We start from the raw sequence: 20,652 nt of genomic DNA on the forward strand, positions 1-20,652 counted from the left end.
CAGATTTTGAGAGCTGCCGAGGCATGATGGTGTCCCATTCCAATCTGGAAACACTACTGGTGATGCAGCAAGGATGGAAGCTGGAGATGGAATGCTGTCCTGAATACAGCCACAGTGCTATTATTTGAAAATTGGATAGGTCTCTTTACAGGAATACTTGTCAGATCCTCAAAGTCAAAAAAGAAACTCGGAATATAATTAGAAGCAGACAGGAATATAGTGATCACGCTGAGTGACTACCTCTTTGGCACTGCCATTATGCAGGTTTTCTGTACTAACACTGAAGTAAGATTACAAACAAATTTCATGTAAAGAAGCAGTCATTTGGTGCTAATCATGTTTGCAATTCTCATTTTCATTTCAAATATGAACTAGTGACCTTGAACTGAAATGCTCCATACTTCATATTAATTTTTTTAACCAAATAAATTTACCATCATACTTTTATTAAAAAGTCTGTCAAGAATGGGATGGTCCTTAGCAATACCAAGGACCATAGAGACTGCTCCATCAGCAGCAACTGTACAAGATGCAAAGTGACAGACTGCCCATCACAACCTCTCGCATTCAGGATGAATCCTTTCAAGTTGTGATAATGTCTGACATAGAACATCTTGCAAACAAGGAAAAGCTTTTCACTTTCGAAGGGCAGAAGTTTTCTTTTCCTCAGGAACAAATCATACCAGTGTTTTCTTGGCTGTCAGAAACATGTAAAACTCTACAAGACACCAAGCACCCCTTCTGCACACTTAAATTCGGATGCTTCTATCATCTGACCCATTTTCTCACAAGGCATTCTTTCCTTCTAAAATATAACTTGGCAAGAGGCAGCCTGAATGCAAGTCTAAACTGCTGTCCAAAGTCACTCACTTTTCAATTGACACACTGCATCTGTGGATGTACACAATTTCATTGACACGACAGTTGAGAATCCAGTGTAGAAGTCGAAGGTCCAAGCTAGCCAAAGAGTTTGCCCCTTTTCACTTTCTTTGGTAGAGATAGCTTAGATAGTGAATCAGGCAAAAAGTAATAGATTCCTGTAAGTAGACACACGACCGTTTTCACCCACAGCCCTCTATGTAGCTATTGTCACTGTTCTTGCAAAGTGTAATCTTTATCAGAAAAAATAAAATTCTGCTTCAGAAGTGAGGAAATTGTAGCAGTTTTTCACTACAAAAGTACAGTCCAAAACCTGCAGAACAAACCAAGTATTTTCAAAATCCATATGTAAAACCAGCAAGCCAAAAACCTAAGCATATCAGTGGGAATCTGCATGTACATGACTGACCCAGCAATGTGGGGTATTTACAGTATCAGCAATAGAAATTAGCATTAGCTGAGTAGTGTAAAGAAACATAAATAAATAAATAACTTAATACGCTCCTTTTTCCACTGTAATTTCTTTTTGAATTTCATAGTCTATCCCCATTATATATCACATATAACTTATGTTTTTATCACCTGTAATTGGGACAGTCATAAAATATTGCAGTATTAATTCATAAAACTTTACAATAATAATTGTAATACATGACTGAAAAATCTGTCCTGTATCACTATATATTTTATTGATTGTATGACTTACCTCTGATCATTTCACCAGTAATTGTACCTGCCTTGTGACATTTGCTGTCTACTACCCTTTCATTGCTCTTCACGCTTCCTACAATCCATTTCCCTCCCTTACAAGTCTTTGGTTTGTAACATTGAATTCAGAAATCTTGCCTTTCAAGCCAGAAATTCCTTAGGCAAATAATGTCATTGTCTATGTGATCTAGGACACTAGGGTCTTGGCCAATATAAATGCTTAATAAAACCAAGATTTTTTAAGCTATCATAGAAGGTGATTTGAATTTCCTATTATTATGCATGGGAAAAAGATAAGAAATTCAGCTGTGATAAAGTCCCATTAAAACGTTCGACCCAGAGTAAAAAAAGATTAGTACACTTGGCATCAGATATCACTGATAAGTATTTCCATTTTTCAGAGAGATGAAGTTTTATTCCTAGATTCCCCTGACATTCTTAAGATAAATTATCGTACTACAGGGCTTCAAGCATCCAGCACAAAAAGAGGGCCAGTGGGGGTAGAAAACAAAGAAAACAACATGAAACAATAAAGGAAGACATAAAGTGAACAATACATAACTCATGTTTTCAGGATCACTCAGCCCCACAGAGCTTGACAGAAAATAAGAATGGTATTTTACCCCAAAATACTCATTAAGCAATCAGTAAAAATTCATTGAAATTTGTGATGTGGGATTATGAAAAAGGAATAGTTGAAGTGAGAGATCCCCATCTAATGTCCTGCTCTGAAGCCCATCTTTCACATCCATGATAAAGTGCTTTGACCAGTCAGTTATTGATTAGTCCTTGCAGGTTTTGATGAGAAATTCTATCCTGGACTTGGTCAAAGAACAGTCCTTCTGGTAGACTTTCCATCAAATTCAACAGAATTGACTTCTTAACGTTCTGAGAAAATTAGAAGATTTGTCAAAAAAATTTTACTGAGTCTTACTGAAACAGTAAAATATTATTGAAAAAGCATGATAAAGATACATGAAATGCTCATTTGGAAAATAAGGACACAACATGAAGTGATCGCTGGAGGGCTTTTTGTTTTCATTTTTAAATAACACTACATAGGATAGAATATGCTTATGAGGTGGTGGTTTCAGATCTGCTTAAAAAGACTAAGCTTGTGTTCCACATACAAGATTTGAGAGTTTACTTTGCCTTTCATTTCCTTCTCTCTCTCAGAAAACTGGATGATATATTTGCAGTTACAGAACTCAATTAGTTAACACTTAAAGCATACTTTGGCATCCTACATCAAAAAAATTCTCTGTATGAAACTATTAAAAAAAAAAACTCAGTCTGGGGATAGACAAAACAGAACTAACAGACCCCTCCATTCACAGGGATGTTCCCTTTATATGTCAGGTTTGAAACATTTTAGAAACATACAAGAGAACAAATAGCACCACAATTTCTGATTTGATGCTTTATGATAAAAACAAGTAAGAAAGAAAAAGAACATTATCATTATTACCAACATCATATGCAAGTGACTTGCTTTTCAGAGCTGATAAACCAATTTGTTTCATAAAGATGTTTTCAATTTTAGGTTTGGGTTTTTTTAATAGTTATAGCAGCTGTTAAAAAGATTTTAATCTCTGAATCATTCTCCTCCACACTACCATTTCCCAGTTGAAAACTGGTGTAGCACAAAGCATGGAAACTATCTGGAAACTAAAAGTTTGATCAAAAAGAGTAAGTTCAAAGAGGTTGCAAATAGTACAGATTGTGAGCTGTTTTTACTTCTTTTTGAGAAATCCAAATGTGGTCTTCATGACATAATCAGGATGTGTATATTTTCATATACCTTTACACTTCAAGCATAGTTTTAAATCAATAGACCTAACTGACAAAAAATAATTTGCTTAGCAAGAGTGAACTTTACTTTTTGTACACAACCAGTATTTGATTTTTGCCCAACCCAAATCCTATCATGAAATTGATTGTTAGATTATGTTGTGCTTGAGACTTCAACACAGGGCTGAATTTTACTTGTAGGTGCTTTGTCCCCAGATCAATTCCAGAAGATACAGGAAAGAATTACTTTTAAACGTGGATCATGGATATTAATTCAGATTTTAAGTAAACAATGTACAATCTTCAGAATAAAGTCAAAAGCAATCTAATTTGTTTCAGAACAGGTAACGTGGCAGGTAAAAGTGTGTGTTAGAACTGCAGCATGCCTCAGAATTTTGGTCACACTGTAAGCCTGGCAAATGCATTAAGACTGATCCATTCCTACCCAGGACTCTAGCAGATGTGGCAGTTCAGGTATTTGAACAGTTCACTTTCTTACGTGTACCTCTATTGGGCTTTCCATTGAGCTCACCAGCTATTTGGACACTGAACACACATGATGACAAGGTCCACTATGAAGGTCCCACGGACCCTGATTTGGTTCAGGCTTAGCTAGGAATCTAACACCTGTCAAGCTCTTTGTGCCCTATGATCCTCTAAGAGTCTGAATCCCAATGTCCCTTGTCCCTTTGAAGGTTGCTTTGCTGGATGAGGATGTTTCTGCAGGTACTGACTGCCCACCAGCTATAATATGCTCTATTGCATGTACTTCCAGAACAAACCAAATTTAGAGGCAGCTAGTGTGGAAAGAGTTTGTTGGATCTTCAGGAGTTTCTTGATTAAAGGCTGAGGTGTGTTGATGGATTTGTGAGGAGTTACACAACACAAAAATGCTAGACGGAATCATGAAGCCCACAGAAAAAGTCTACTAAACTCACAAGCTAAGATTTCTAGCTTTTGAAGACTCTGTAAATAAATATAGATAACACATTTGCCACGTATAGGAGTAGTATAGACTTCAAGCAACCTAAAATTTAATTTAACAATAATGTAAGAGGATAGTAAGCTTTGCTAAAACAAAAAAAAGTCCAATGAATCTCAGATATGAAAGATGATCTAAAATATTTATAAACATTCCTTAGAAAGTTTAAACACCTCAAATGAGGACCAAACCAAAAACCACAGAACCACTAGTTCCTCTCCTGAACTTGCATTCAGATTCAGCCTGACAATATTTGTCTTGCAAATATTATCTTACCATAATAATTTTTTTCTGGGGCTGTGCTGAGGCACATGTGGGAACTGCATAGTATGGTGGCAGACAATCTAAATTGGCTTGTAGGCAATAAAGTAGAGCAAGTAGGGTACTATAACAAAATTGTATTTTCGTTTCCTGTCAACCTTAGCTTTATTTTTGAATTTTATGTCAGTCTGGGAAAGAAGGTCTTGTATGCAACAAGTTCCTTGTGAGCCATGGGACCGATATTTTCTAAGATGTAATTTGCTGGTAAAGCCCGTTAATTCCTTTGAGAAAGAATGAGTGATTCCCGTGCACTTGCATTGCCTGTGCCTGAGCTTGATCATTGTGAATGTCCTTGCTTGTTTTTTCTCTTCTATTCTGTGTCAGCTTAGGAAAATAACCCCGACTGCTACCACCAATCTGGATTCATAGATGTGCAATTCCCTAACTCATTCATGTGGATAATGTATTCATCCTGTAACGCTGTATTTCAGTTTCAGGACAGTGATGGTTGGAGTGGAATAGTTGCCACAAGTAAAAGCAATGAACCATTTAGCAGTCATACTGCAGTCTGTTGCAAAGTATCTCTTGGTGTGTCTCTCTTTCCCTACCCATCTGTAGCAATAATCATGTACGACAGTCTTTGAAATAGTGACACAACTGAGTGACTATACCAGGCATTAAAATCTAGTTAAAGTTACCATACCGTTTCTGACATTGACCTCATTAATACTGCTGTATCACATCTGATTCTTAAAGACAGAGTGTTTTTAGATAGTTGTATTTCTTTGGTGAGTATAAAATACAGGAGTGAAAAGAAGATTACCCATTGTAGTTGTGATGAGGAATACAATAACCCATCACCATAGCAAAGAGCATATTTTATTTGAAAAATACGAATAAAAGATTTTGTCCCTTTTGTTTATTAAAAGAAAATGTAACAATTTCTATCAGTAACACTTGCATAAGGAGGTATACTTTACATTACTCTTTTGTTAAAAAAAATATATATATTTTTGGAGACTTTGGAAAAATAAGGATGGCCCAATACTTGCAACACGCTCCTAACGTTCCTTAGAATGCGCTGTGCCGTTTATATGTACTGCAAGTACAAGGTCTTAGCACTTTATAATCCACAAAGTAACCCTAGGCAGCATAATTTCATATTCTTCTCTGCATTTAGAATATTTCCTTTGTTACCCTTTGTGTAAGTCTAGGAGTTTGGTTAATTCCAGATTGGTCCAATACTTAGATTTTTCTAAAGGATGATTTTACAAAGCCTTAGACCACAGAAATTTTGTAATTCCTTTTAAATACCAGTAAGAGTATTTTCACATAGACATTTTCTTGCAGTATTCACAACTGAAACAACTGCATCAATTAGAATTCAAAACCAAAAATGTTTACAATTATTTTGGTTTTCTAAGAAGAATGCAAAAAATAAAGTGCATAAGAGAGTGAAATTACTTTCAACTTTTACAGTCTTCTATGCGTATGTGATAAACGGTGACACTGATAAACTAATTTGTTTTCAAAGCAGGAATCTTAGTCTAATGCTAGTTGAATTCAAGCTCTTCCTTGTCTTTAAAGGGTATTAAATTACATTTTTGACTGGTTTTAGGTTGACAATGTATTTTCACATTTTAAAATACTTAAACAGACCATTTTCTCAGATGATATGTCAAGATTACAGCATACTGAGTGCCCTCACCATGACAAGAAAGAGGGTTTGTTTGAAGGAATGCAACTGATTAATTTGGTGTAAATGTACTATTAGTTGAATAGCTGTTGCAGAAATAAAATTGTAAATCGGAAAGCCCTTAAGCACCACTTTGTATGTGCCATTTAACTTTACTCAGTATCTTCCAGTTTAAGTAAAACTGGCAGTTTTCAGTGTTTAGCTGTTAAGCGGCAACAGGATTACTATTTAAGCTAATAGGAAAATATCTGAGAATATGAGTACACAAAACATCCATGAAAGCTTTAAGCAAAGTCTATACAATCAGACTTAACCATAAACTAGGAAAGTGTTTCCCACAATACTTTCACTGAATGTATACTTTGTTTAAATCAGCAATGCTACAAAATGATCGTGCCCTCCATAGCATACAGTGTTAATTTTCTTCCAGTTTAATCAACGTTAACATAGACATTCTCAAATATAGTTTAAATTCATTTCTAGGACACAAAGGACCAAAGGAAAAATTTGTGGGATCAGGAAAAGAAATCTGTAAACCTGTTCTTTCTGCACCGTGAGGCCTTCTTCTGTGGCCCTGAAGATTTAATATTCTGCTATTTGTCATGCAAACAACACGGCACTGTGATGTGCATTTGAGTAAAAAACAGTAAGCATAGCAAGCATGCAGACGTATTGTGATAGAAAAGCACATTTGGCGATCACTGTGGATAGGACATACCAAACAGGACACACCGCATCACTGAAGCAGCGTCTGAATAACCCTGTAGAGTTTTAAAGGATTCAGAATTCCAGGGGCTGTGGGTATGATGCACGTGCTGTACAGCAGCAAAGACAGCACCAGGAATGGTGAAAACGGGATTCTTATTTCTCTGAGATATGACCTCCTTCTCTCATTACCTCAATCAGAACATGAGCATAAGGAGTGATTATTTGCTTATGTCACTGCACTTCTGTTGCTTTAAGCCTCAATGTTCTATGAAGCAAATAAAAAGAAAACAATGGCAGGAACACTGCTTAAAGCACAAAATACAACTGATTTTCCCTGCTTCGGTGTAGGGCCAGAGGGAACAGACATAAAGATAACTAATACCTGGCTCTCAAAATGATAATACAACAATGAATGCAGTTTTCATGCAGATGTGGTACAAAGTATTATGGTCCCTGGTACTACTAATGCTGAAAGATTTTCTTCTTAGCACTCTACTCATACAATATAAAAATTGAGATGTTGGCATAAAGCAAGTGCGATTTAATTCAAAAGAAAATTTCTCCTCATAAAATCCTGCACTACTAGTTGCTTCATTTGGGACGAAACTGAAACATCCTAACTCTACCCCCAAAAAAGACAATACATGAACCATTCTCAGCTTGAGTGTAACTCTTACCGTATTAAAGCATCTGTTTAACTTTACTCTACAATGAGCATGTCTCCTTAAATGCATTTCTAGAAGATTCTGTATTTGGTAAAAATTAAAAAAAAACAACCAACCAAACCCAAAACCAAAACATTGACAGAAAGGGAAACATTACAGTTTTCAAGTTGCAAACAAAACAGTGTAGTAAAAACCAATTCTGGAACTACAGTGCAACTAATACTTTTTGGAGTTTGAAAAGTTTCTTACAAAGCTAATTGCCAATTTGCAGTCAACTACATCTCAGGAAGGAGTTAATTTAAAAAAAAAAAAAATCCTCAAAGTAGAACTGATCAGAAGTTTCAGTCATGTCTCGGACCTACCCAACCATACAGTAAAGAAGGGAAGGCTGAATAGTCTGGTTCACCTGCGTGGCCCACAGTAGGTCAGCAATAAATACAGACCCTTGTCTACTAAGCTGAAGGTAAGTGGCACCTAAAATGTATAGGGAGAAATCTAGTGGAGTGTACAGATCTGTATCGCTCTCCACACCAGCCCAGAGAGTAAAAAAAACAGTACACAGCTTCCGCTCTGGGCAGTTTCCCTATCAAATGCATATTGCAAGAAGTCCACTTCCCTAAGTGGAGTTACAGTTTTCTTAGAAGAAGACTAATAGACGGTGAGCCTTATAGGCCATAATCTTTCACGAGATATTATGAGCTCCTGGTACTCTCACAGTATTATCACAAGAAAGACAAACAAAAGGTTAAAGTTTCAAACAAAACAAAGGAAAACATAAGAATCTTCTAAATTAAGTGTTAAGCAGTCTGCAGCGTTAGGCAGAACTGTTTAGCTAAAAAGTTACTAACATAAGAAATCAATTTATTTAATCCATAGGAACCACAATAATGGTACATTGTAACTTTTTCTTCCTCCACTGACTTAGAATGTTCCTGTTCCCATGATGCTTGAAATAGGGAGAAAAAAGCTTGCTCTGCTTAGATTGAAATTACTCTAAGAGAAATTAAGTATCAGTAGGTTGAACTAAAAAGAAAAAAGCATCATCATCTTATTCTCTTTGTTTCAATTTTCACTATCCCAATATCTTACCAGCAGCTCTATTTTGCTTTTAGCCGAACACAGAAATAGAGAGAGATTATGATTAAGAACTCTGTGTTTTACACTGACTGTTGTAGCTCCTGGACTCAGATCAGCAAAAGACTTGAAAAGCTTCATCTATTGACAGAAGTGCAGCACAGCGAACCAAACAACTGCGTAGTTTAATGGTGCTGCCATTGTTGTTTTTATTGAAAGAGCCTATGCTTCATCTGCTTTGCTGCATAAAGAGTACTTTGGACCCATTCCATTTAAATGAATGATGCTCCTGTGAAAAAGACAAAAAGAAAAAGCACGACACTGGAAACAACAGGTCCCCTAGCACATAGTAGCAGAGCAGGTCTGGGGTTATGGGCTAGAGCCACGTTTGAGCTAACAGCTAACGATGCCCTCCTTCTGTTAGCTGGTTATGGATGAAAAGATTATGAAGGACATAATGAAATGACATCATCTCAATGCAACCTGCTAATTCAGTAAGATTAAATCATCAAAGGACCATTTATTTAAGAGGACAGGTGTGGCTTATCCCTTCTGTAAAGGAAACAGACTGTTAGCACTTCTCACACTGATAGTAAACCCCATCGGCTACCTCACATTGGGATCACAAGGCCTAGAGCACAGCTAGAAATGCAACATCACAACCACCTGCAAGAGATTTGCTCCTCTGTTAGCTATCTTCCTAAACAGGCATGACCATAAACTTACTGTAGCTTGGAGATGTTAAGCATATTGCAATAAAAATGTCATTGCTTGGCTTTACTTTAGGTATTGTTACAGATACGGTACCACGGACTTTATCGAGCAATTAAAAAATATACACAAGGGACAACAGCTTCTGTTTTCTGTATTTTTCAAAATTTGACTTTCTTCCAATTGGAGAACCCAGTTTCAAATATGAAAAGGGCACTTGTTCTACAGTAACTGCATACAACTTGCTCAGTTCCAAGTACTGTATTCATTTTTTTTGTTACCGTTGCTGTCATTATATCTCCAGTTGTTTAGGAACTTCTCTGTTCTGGGAATTACCACTAAGTTGTTCTTTCTGATTCTACTTCCCCATAGAGTTCAGCTAGCTTCTTGAACTCAGGTCCCCAGTCTCCAAGGTAATTATAATCCTGGTCAGAGTGTGTTGTGGCTGAATCCAGAGAGCTGATAGATCCAGCTTCTGATCTATGACCCTCATAGGCATATGTCTGTAGGGAGTCATACGGGGGCACGCTGGGGTCCAGATCAGCCTCTGCCAGTCTTTGTTTAATGAACTCCTGAACGTCTATACTGTCAAGGCTTGAGGAGGGATGATGTCTGGGCAAAGGCTTCACTTCAGGACGAACATCCCTCCGGTATTTTAGCTCCTCAGCAGCTGATGGATTCCGCAGTGCTGTGATGTCAAATGCTTCTGTGTCTTCTTCTCCACCGCCTTCATCATCATATGTCACAACATTTTCCCGGACGTCTTCTTCTGAAATGATCAAGGGCTCCTTCTTGCTACGTCTTAGGGTGATGAAAAGGACCACAATTGCTAAAGAGAAAACTGCAGATATTAGAGTAGGTTTAAAGGTTATATCTGAAGTAAGTAGATATATGCTAAAGAAACAGCAGATACTAAGTCATGAATACAGAGGTGTAATATTTTCAGGCTAATACTGGTATTTGGGATCATTACATCAGGCACATGTCCGTAACAAAGGGTCACCAAACCTGTCCAATCTGGAGAAGAACATACTTATATTTCTCAGTGAGCAATGCCTTTGCTGTGTAAGGTGTTACCTCAAGATAGATTACCATATGCTTGGAAAGCACCCATGAAATCCATACAGCTGTGTTTTGACACAGCAACATGCCAAAATGCAACAGGCTGAGACCACACAATTAAGGGGAAAATTAACAATGCTGTACTGAAACTACAAACTTCCAATACAGCCTGGTCTTCCAAAGGGTCAGTAAAGAGCACTCGCACTCTTCTACTGTGTATTTTCTTTGTGGGGATTGCTGGGGTTTCTTGAGCCAATAATGAAATCCGCTAGTCAGATTATTATGGATCTCATGAAGGACATAAAAGGGGATAACATTCTTTCACTTAAATGAGAAATGAGTAACTAAGGCTGACATTTTTCAGAAGCATTATTAAGGGCTTTCAGTGCTTCATTAAACCCAATATTTAGCACATATATTGAATTAAAATGTAAAAGGTTTATTTTTTCTCTTATGACTATTCAGTCTTGTATGATAAAATACAAGATTATAAACTACATGTACTACTCTACATTTTAAAACAGCTTTCTGACAAGGAAGTTCTGAAGTAAGCTGTGAGGAAAGTAGTCTTTAGAAAATGTAGAGCCTTTGGAAAAAAAGCCTCAAAATCTCCTATGTGCGTCACACTGCAATTCCCATTATTTCTTGCTGACTCTAAAAGACTGCAGAAAGGCACAGAAGTAGTACAGAGGTATGCACCCAGCAAGTTATGCCTCTGCCAGAAAAAAAATAAAAGAATATTAACTAATGGGTAACATTCAAATTGGCCTGGGGAAAAAAAAAAAAAAAAGAAAAAGAAAGTCAGGAGAAAATGCACTTGCGATGGCATTTATCTAATGGAGTCATCTTATAGTCTCATATGTCCCTTGCCCCTGTGGATTATGTTGTGCATTGCTACCAGCTTATCCCACAAAGGTAATTAAGAAATGGCTTTTGTACAGTGCTAATGGTGCTTCTTACAGTGTAATGCATTTCAAAAAGCTTTCCTCATCTCTTTTCTATCATTTTTCACACTGTTCTAGTCATAGAATTAGAGTCAGTGGCTTTTTGAAATCTTTCCAATTTACAGAAAAAAGATCTGCAGTGCTAATTACTTGATAACCTCTGAAAAATAATTTCTAGTGGATTCTAGATATTCATGAATGTACTTTAAAGGCATTTTTCCCTATTAATTTTAGCTAAACCTTTCCCCTCTAATCACAGCTATGTGTTTCTAATTACCTCCTACTACCAGGCAGCCTCTGGTTCAAAAACATATCATATTAAAAATTTCTGCCCTGTCACATTCAGAGAGCCAGTGGAAGGACAGCATTACTGAATAGCGAAAATGGCTTACCAAGAAGAATGACAACACAGAGCAGGATTGCGATTAAAGCTCCGGTGCTCAAGCCAGCGGAGGAGAGGAAAGCTTCAGCATGGCAGGTTCTCACTCGTCCATCTCTCTCACACGCACAAACCCGAATTGTGAGAGTACTGCTGCTGCTGAGAGGGGGCACTCCACCATCAGAAATCAAAATGGGGAGGTAATAGATATCTTGAGTGGTTCGACTGTACCTCCTTCGTCTTGTGAGGATACTGGCTGTATTATCTACAATATCAAAATCAAAATATCATTTTAATGAAGCAAAAAATGAAAAATGTTATTGACTCTCTGTTTCCTGTCGAGTATAAAGCATGGGGCATCTTAAAACTAGACAGTCCTTATCCGTGAAAATGCCCAATCTAGAATTAAAATTTGTCAGGAAGCATCTGTGGCCAACGGAGGAAAAAGAGGAGGCCGGGGAAAGTAATTAGCATTACATAAATACAATTAGTGAAGCTCATGTACTTTTCTTGGAGTCTAAATGGACTTTGACAAACATTTTGGGCCCAGTTTGCAAGTGTTTAAATCCCATGTCATGCTGTTGGTGCTACATGGACATCTGTAAATGTGAATACTTGGAATTCTGAGAATATCTGTTGTGGAATTTATCCACCACAAATTCCTCTTAATTCTCAGAAGAATGTTAAAAGGTCTTTAGTGAAAGTTAAAATAAGACTTTCATTTTCTACTGTTTGTGACAGGTTTTATAGATCAAGTGAGCTTTCAGAAAACATCTGAAAGGACAGTGGCCAAAGACTCATGCTGTGGAGAGGTCAGGAGGAAGAAGGGAAGGGAAGAGGGATGGAGGAATGGAAGGGAAAAGAAGGGGAGAAGAACAGATATTACATGTTCTAAACTGGTATAGGATAAAGGCAGAGTAAGCACAGGGGAGATAGTGATGTAAGATTTTGTCACTATTATGTTACCTACAGGTCCATCTGGCATGTATTACAGTCAATGAGAATACTAATGCTTATTACACACACATTGCAAGAGCTTTTATAGGCACTAATGAAGATAGTAAGCTGCCACCTATACCCCTTTAAGTCCAAGAAATTAAGGGGCATAAAGAGAGTGCAGGGAAAGAAATGCTATGATAATATATAGTTATATCTTATTTTTGTATGTGTAAAATTTAAATAATTTTTTCCCTCAGCACCAATACTGCCACAATAAACTAAAGTCTGAGTGGTCACCTAGAAATCCCACTGAAGTCACTAGAGAAGTGCAACACTCCCATTTGCACTTTTTAGCACATGTACTTATCAACAGAAAGAGAAAGGAATTTCAAAGATGTGACAGTTCAAAGGACAATTATATTTCAAGTTACAACAAATGAGAAGATGACAATCACACAACAAAGTTATCCAGAGATAATACCTTAAAAACCTAAGGATATGTTCAAGGACTCAGCTTGAAATGTAATTCCTTATTGGGTAAGTGACACTATATCCATGAGCTAAGCATTAACAACTGTCATGTCTCTCATCCCAAAAGAAAAAAATTTCAGATCTTATACTGCTAAATCCAAAAGGTGACAGCACATGTTATTACCAATAGTAAGAACAGTCTTTCATTTCTGCTTAATGTGCTACTTTATTTCTGTTATGGTGTCTACAAGCCCCAGATGCTTCAGTTCAGCTACCTTCTACATATAAGTAAGACAATCCTACAAAATTTTGTCCATGTGAATCTTCCTGGGCCTATACCCAAAGAAGGCCCAGTGTTCAAATCTGAGCAGGAAAGCAAAACCGCCTCCTTCCATCCTCTGGCATAAATCTAGAAAGAGTGAATGATCCAGTATCACCATCCAGCTACAGAAGCAGCGATGAAAATGCAGGCTGAAAAGAAAAGCATCAGAGACTGAATATAATGAAGAAAAACTGAAGATTCCTGAGCAGGAATCTAGCAGTAATGGCAGGATTTAAGCACAGAGACTATTGGCAAAGATGTTCAGGAAAGAGCATTGAGATGTAAGCATGTATGCTGTAAAGGTAACTGTGGACAGATGGGAGAAAAATCATGAGGACAATTAATGAAAAATATGAAAAAAATAAAAAGAAAAGACCAAAATGACAAAATGGACAAACTAGACAATTCAAATGTTACAGAGAAAAAAATCTGAGAAGAGCTGTAATTAAACCATGCTTCTCTGGGGTGGAAGGTCTTGCCAAACAAGGAACTGACATTTTTATACCACACAAAATAAACAGAAATCTAAAAATAGACATTTTTTCTTTTAATGTTGTATTTGTTCTTTCAACATTAAGTTGTTTTTCTTGTATCATTAACATCACAGAGTTAAATATAAGACCAATTTTAGGCAAGGAAGGAGCCAGAATAAAATTTTTAATTTCAAATATTTGCCATCGTGAATTTATGTTTTTTGTATTCTCTTGAGTAATGACTAGAAACAAATGTCACTTGACATATACCCAGGAGAGTCTGTAACATCATACACAATTATAAGTATTCTCAAAGAAACAAGGCAAAGCTTTTCCTTCAATGCAATTTCACAAATTTGTACAGAAATAAAAAGTATGATCATAATCTTTTGGGCACTGGCATGGAAATTTTCTCTTCTCAATATTGTCGGAGGTGTTAATATCATTACTCTCACTATTACAGAGGTATATATAGTAACTCTTAGTGCATGCCTGTGTGTACATATAAATTAAATACTGGAAAGCAACTCAGCTCTCATGTACTATTCTTTCTCATTAAATCTTTTAGAACATTTTACAAATGAGATCTCTAACATTTTTACAGAGAAGGAAACTGTGTCTAAGAACTGATTTTCTGAAAGTCACTGAGAATCAAGGGTAGTAGAAAATGATCAAAGCTAATGATTTTGGCATAATACTGCAGTACCAACTGCAGCATCCTGATCACTATTCTGATGTTCTGAGTTTCCATGTTTTGTTTACATTCCTTATCAAAAACTATTGGAGGACCTGTTGAGAGAAGAGCTAGAAAGACAGCAACTTTTAAGAGAAGGATCTTAGCACGAAAGGAAAAAATCCCACAAACTGTAAAAGCTACAGGCAGCCAAGTATGAAGACAGACGCTGATGACCTAGGAAAGCATTTACTGAGGGGAATAAAATAAAATAAAAAGTTATTATCAACAAAGCTACTTTGCAAGGGAGGAGAGGGGTCATCGACTGAGAAATTCCTCTGATACCTGAAAACAGATACAGCAGATAGACAGGGAAGACAAGTGTATGGGATAGCAGCAATAGCACTAGGATGAGGAGAACTACAAATCTGATTCTTCTAGGCCTGGAAGGAAAGACCTTCTTATCTCAATAGATTTAAACTGTGAACTTCACCCCTGAGAAGTATGGTAAGCACCAGGACTTGCTGGAGATGAAAGGGCTGATTGCTAAGGGCTGGGCTAACAACTGCAACATAGGGAAAGAAAGATTTATCTGATTCCTTGTGGTGCACACTGCCCATTTCATGATCTAAACTTTCTCATATTTGGGCTGTGCTTTGCAGACATGGCAATTAGAACTTAAGATTCATCTCAAGTGGGTTTGAGGCTACACATGGGAAATTCTCCATGGTTCTAAGGCAGCAGCTCTTCACACTCTGAAGATGTGGTAGTTTATTAAGCCAGACTGCACACTGTATACAAGGCTGTTATCACATTCCTCTTTCTATCATCTCCATCCTTTTACACTGAGCTTCTGAACTCAGAAAAGACAGGAGGGCACAGGAAAATCAAGGAAGTTGAGATACAATGATAACACCATGGAAGGTGACTACTGCAGCACTTTGGAGGATACTCATTTATTATTCACAATTTGAGAATTCCTTTGACACGTTATACATTACAGGCAGACACCAGAGAAATGGAAATAAAAAAATAAGAGTAAAAACCTGTTTCTAGCTTAAGGCGTGTTTTAATTTTCAGCTCTGCTGCTATCAGCAGTTCAACTTCTATAAATTTTCTGACAAGTCATAACTAATTAAAACTAAAGAAAATATATTAGAATGATTTGCATTTCTTATATTTCTGAAGTTAGAGCAATTACTTTGTTTACGTGGGACTATATTGATAGCCATTTCTGTTTCATTTCTTTACTGGTAACTCTTGTAAATATTTTTTTCTTTTTGTGCTGGTTTCAAGCTATTGCCAATGGGCAAAAAGCTATTGCCAATTTCTAATTCAGTGGGTAGCAAAAATGAAAAGCAACATAGTAGACTTTTGGGGCCTGAAACATAGTTATTTGCTTATGGGTTGGTTTGTGAAACACCAACAGGTAGCAGCACTGAAAAGAAATGCATGAAGAACCTAACCTATACACTATGCACTGTTACCTATCTGATCGATCTTAGATCTAACTTTTTAAAATCAAAATATTATTGAAGATGTTCAGAGGCCTGAGGAAGAAAAGCATCTCCCTCTATGGTAGCTAGTCCTGGTTTTCTGTCCTTTGTACTCATGTAAGAATTCCTTTTTTACTTTCATATGTTGATTCAGTGATAATACCTGCTCAGGCATTCAACTCATTTACAGTAACAGCACTTCTATGGACTGCACTTATAGTCACCATGTACAATGCTAACTTTGCACTTTCTCAGATATCATTTCTCTCAAGTTACAACTTGTCTTCTTTACAGGATGATATTTCATGGAAGGGCAGTAGTAGTTACTTGCAATACTACATAACCAGAGCAAGCACGCCACTTCAGTGTAAATGGAGGCAGGAACCATGTAGCTGTTTCCCACTCATGTTGGGCTGCAAAGCGGGGGTTTCAGCCTGACCTTTTTTAATGCCACTTCAGACGCACTAGAGCAACTCAGACAAGGTCTGGTATCTGGCATGCTTATTTGCAACGTTAAAGCTCTAAAGTCAGTTTACTGGCCTGCTACAGACATCTTGTGCAATATGGTTGGAGATAAGAATTTTGCACATAACAGGGAAGAGAGATAAACAGAAACTTCTGCAAGGGAATTCACACTGGGACGGGATGAATTACATTCTGGAGGTTGCTCTCTTCCAAAATAACAGCAATGCCAAGAAAAACGGATCTTTTTTTTACTCATTTTTGATCTGTGACACAGGAAAAATGTTAATTTGCATCATAGGCATGGGTGAATGAACACATTACAACTTTCATTTTATACAGATGCCATTGAACTCATTGTGTTCCAGATCTATAGATAACCAGGTCTCTGCTTCTGTGGGTATTAAAATATCTTGTGGCATGAGACTAAGAAAAAGGAATCTCCAAAGGGGTACTATGAGAAAAATGTCCTTTGTTCCAACTCCAGAATATTCTCCATCACTGGGCAATTTTCAAAAGGCCAGATCTTTGAGAAAAGTGGGCAGAGGGGAAAAATAAAACTGCAAATATTTTTGTGAAATGAAACCTTTGTCCTGAAGAAATAAAAGGAGAACAAATGCTAAGCATTCTCTTAGGGAGTTGTTCTTCCTTGAAAGTAAGGTAAACTTTGTCTACTTTCAGAAGTCAGCAGTCTCAATTTATTAAAGTAAGAGAATGTACAAATCTTACTGGCAGTGTTGGGTGAGTGTGCAGAGTCTCTGCACAAACCCTTACCGTCCAGGAAATTTACAATACCCGCTGGGGCATCCATGGTAGACTGTATATCTTGTGACAAAAAATATCACCGGCAAAACAGTGCTTTACAGTGCATAAAATTCATAAATGTTCTCTTGCACCTACGTGAACTGTTCTCTGAGGGTTCAATCATTTGCCAGCTCCCTGAAAAGTGCTGTGTAACTTCTGAAAGAGGTCTCTAACAGATAACAAAATAGGCAGAAAGAGGGAATGTATTTTGTAACCTCAGAGAGAGAGGGACAAACTATGCAAATGTGTACATCTATACATTAACAGTTGGGGATATCATAAAAATGACATATGCTCTCATGCATTTTCCATCAAACTAACAAATTTTGACAAATATATCAACCATTCTTTAAGCATCTGGATTAATATTATGATTCTTTCAGGATAAAAAAAGGACATTTTAAAATTCAGTACTTAGAAACAGCTCTATTGTGACGAATTTCTTTCATCTTTCCTCTGATTCCCCAACAGAAGGTGGTTTTAGTTTCATATTGCCCTGGCAAATTTTTAATGGGACATCCAAAAGCAGGTATTTCTGATTAGGCAAAAAGTGTAAATTTGAGGTATTACATACAAGTGAAAAAACCATTAAAAATTATCTTTGATAACATCCTAAAAAAACAAAGTGAGAAGAACACAGACAACAATGAACTGAATTATGTAGCATCTGAACTGCAACATAAAAGCACCTCCAGATTAAAAAGGTATTTGGCTGCTCAGGTTTTCATAGAAACGGCAACATTATTCTAGACAGAATAAACTGTAAACAGCCCCGCTTTCATTAAAAAGCCTTCATAAGTACAATTCCCAAACAAACAAAAAGGCATCTTCCCTAGGTTTGCTTTCTAAAATTGCAGGAAATTATTACAACATAATGTGTTTTCTTTGTATAGCAAAGAAATTCTATTGCAGCTCTTGTTCTGTCTTGCTTACATGTGTACAGATACTGCATCATTTTGTTGGCTGTCCGCTTGTTCATACTCTAAGCCTTTTTTCTCTCTGATTAGTACTTTGTCAGTATATAAAAAAAAAGTCCAATAGCAACAAAGAATCTACTGTAGCTTCAGAATCCAGTCAGTAGGGGAAAAGGTGTAATATTCTGTCTTTCCCGTTTTTTTCTTTAAAATGAAAACTGTAAACACCAACAGAATCCAGAAGGTGATCCAAGCAACTCTTAGGTTCTGCTGGACTGCATATATGCTATAGCCCTGTGGCTGTCTCCTGACCTACACTTCCCTGAGGGTTTTAAGCTCTGCCTTATGAGGGTGCATATTCAAAGGCTGCAGCTTTAACACTGTGGATTGTTACTGAGTAAAGGCACAAGTTCAGGCCCAAGCAATAAAAGTTTAACTGGTCATATGATTAATTATCTGGACTGACACTTTAATATCCATTTCCTCTTCTGAAGCCATAGAATATTATTGACCTGAATCACTCACATGCTGAGACTGTACATTGCTGCAGTCTATACAGGTAGGTAGGGACAAACTATGAAATCTTATGCTTGTGCAGGTCCTCTAGATTTCAGTCAAAGTGAATAGATGTAAGTGTTAATATTTAAAGGTCCAATTCACTGCTGTGGTCTTTTGATCTTGTAGCTCTGCTGATGATAATGGAGTAGGGGAACATTCATGCAATAGTGTATTTGGGCTCAAAGAGCAGAATTCTGTTGTTCCGTGTTATGAAAACAAGGGAAGAAAACATCTACTGAGATTTTTGTGAAATGAAACCTTTGTCATGAAGAAATAAAAGGAGAGGATGACTGGATCCAAAGATGCCTGCAAGAGAAATATAGCTTTGCAGTGACAGATACAGCTACCACTGACTACCCCTTTCAATGTGACATTGAGATTTGGGGTTATATCATTCTGCAAAACATTACTGAAAACTCTCTTAAGGCAACTGCTGTAGTTTTTTTCTTAAAAAAAATAACATAACAAGCAAACAAATAAAACCCTCCAAGAATGCCAGCCTTTATAGAATTATTAAATCCAGAGGTAAAAATAGCAGCTATCTTGTGTTGAGCATTGATTCTTTTTAACAGCTGATGCTCGAAAACATGAGTTTTCAAAAGTGCAAACTTGTCACAGACATAAGAAAAGCCTCTTCTGCCTACCATCTCTCAGCTATTTCCTGGAATAGAAAGCAACAGAAATTCTATTTCTGAATAGGAATAGATGATAAATAGGAAAAGTTGTAATCTAGATAACTGGATATTGTGAATGCACTTTATACATGTTTCACTGATATTTTATATATAGATTGTGTCACAAAGAAAAGGTCCCAATAAAGGGCAGTATTTATAGTGACAATGCTTTTGTCTTTAAGATAAATTTCTTGTGATGATTTTAGTTAAGCTGTCATTGTTTGAATTATATGGGCAAATTGGAAATTGCATTTCTGGAGTCTCTATGTGTAGAAGTTTTATGCGAGACGCTACATACTTTTTGTATCTCCTTAGGTAAAATAAAAACATAATGCACAACAGGCCTTTACCTTAAAGGACATCTTTTCCAGTTCCTTCCCCTAATTTCCCCTGCCAAATCCAACTTAGGGTAGTCCAAACGCTGCATTCTGCTGTTGGTGAAGTTACTGCTCACTGCTCTTGGGGAGGTAATAAGAAAGCAGCAAGTACTTACTGCTGCATACTTATATCCAAAGCGTGACACTGCCCCATTACAGATTTATGAGAAGTTCTCACCGTCTTATAAATCTGTGTAGGTAAATAACTTAGGCTGACATGCAGTCCTTAAAGTATAACACAGTATTTTCCACTGGTAATAAACACATGTAATACAGATTCCGATTAAAATATGTTCAAAACCATAAAACATATACTTCATCATGAACCACAATTTTAATAGAGTTATTCAAAAGTATGTCTTGATGTAAGTATCTTGCACTGAAATGAACATGGCCATGGTCTCCCACATGAGATCACAGTCCAATACTCAATGAGTTTATTTGAATATTAGACTCAAATACAGAAATACACAACAGTACACTTCCTTTATTTCAGGAACAACCCTCTGGCTTTTGCTATAATGCTCCATCATGATCCAAGTGGAATTGATATACTAATCTGTGAAAGGCTGGAGTCATTACTTAAGGAATATTTTTAATTTATGAATTAGTCCTTCAAATATTATTAT

The 20,652-nt window shown here is 36.8% G+C and overlaps 1 protein-coding gene across 12 annotated transcripts in view; it reads right to left on the minus strand.

Moving 5' to 3' along the window:
* Window positions 1–5,484: 5,484 nt before the first annotated feature.
* Window positions 5,485–20,652, minus strand: part of CDH18 (cadherin 18) — a 506,683-nt gene continuing 491,515 nt past the window's right edge. For 11 of the 12 annotated variants that reach the window (XM_069808908.1, XM_069808906.1, XM_069808901.1 and 8 more), the window contains 2 exons: window positions 11,874–12,125; window positions 5,485–10,316 (listed from right to left, as the gene is read on the minus strand). In XM_069808908.1, coding sequence (XP_069665009.1) covers window positions 9,814–10,316; window positions 11,874–12,125 — 755 coding nt within the window. In that variant the 3' untranslated portion in view covers window positions 5,485–9,813. The remainder of the gene's footprint in view (window positions 10,317–11,873; window positions 12,126–20,652) is intronic. The other variant, XM_069808911.1, reaches the window with a different exon arrangement.

Source organism: Haliaeetus albicilla, chromosome 21 (genome assembly GCF_947461875.1).
Source record: "Haliaeetus albicilla chromosome 21, bHalAlb1.1, whole genome shotgun sequence".
Taxonomy (NCBI): domain Eukaryota; kingdom Metazoa; phylum Chordata; class Aves; order Accipitriformes; family Accipitridae; genus Haliaeetus; species Haliaeetus albicilla.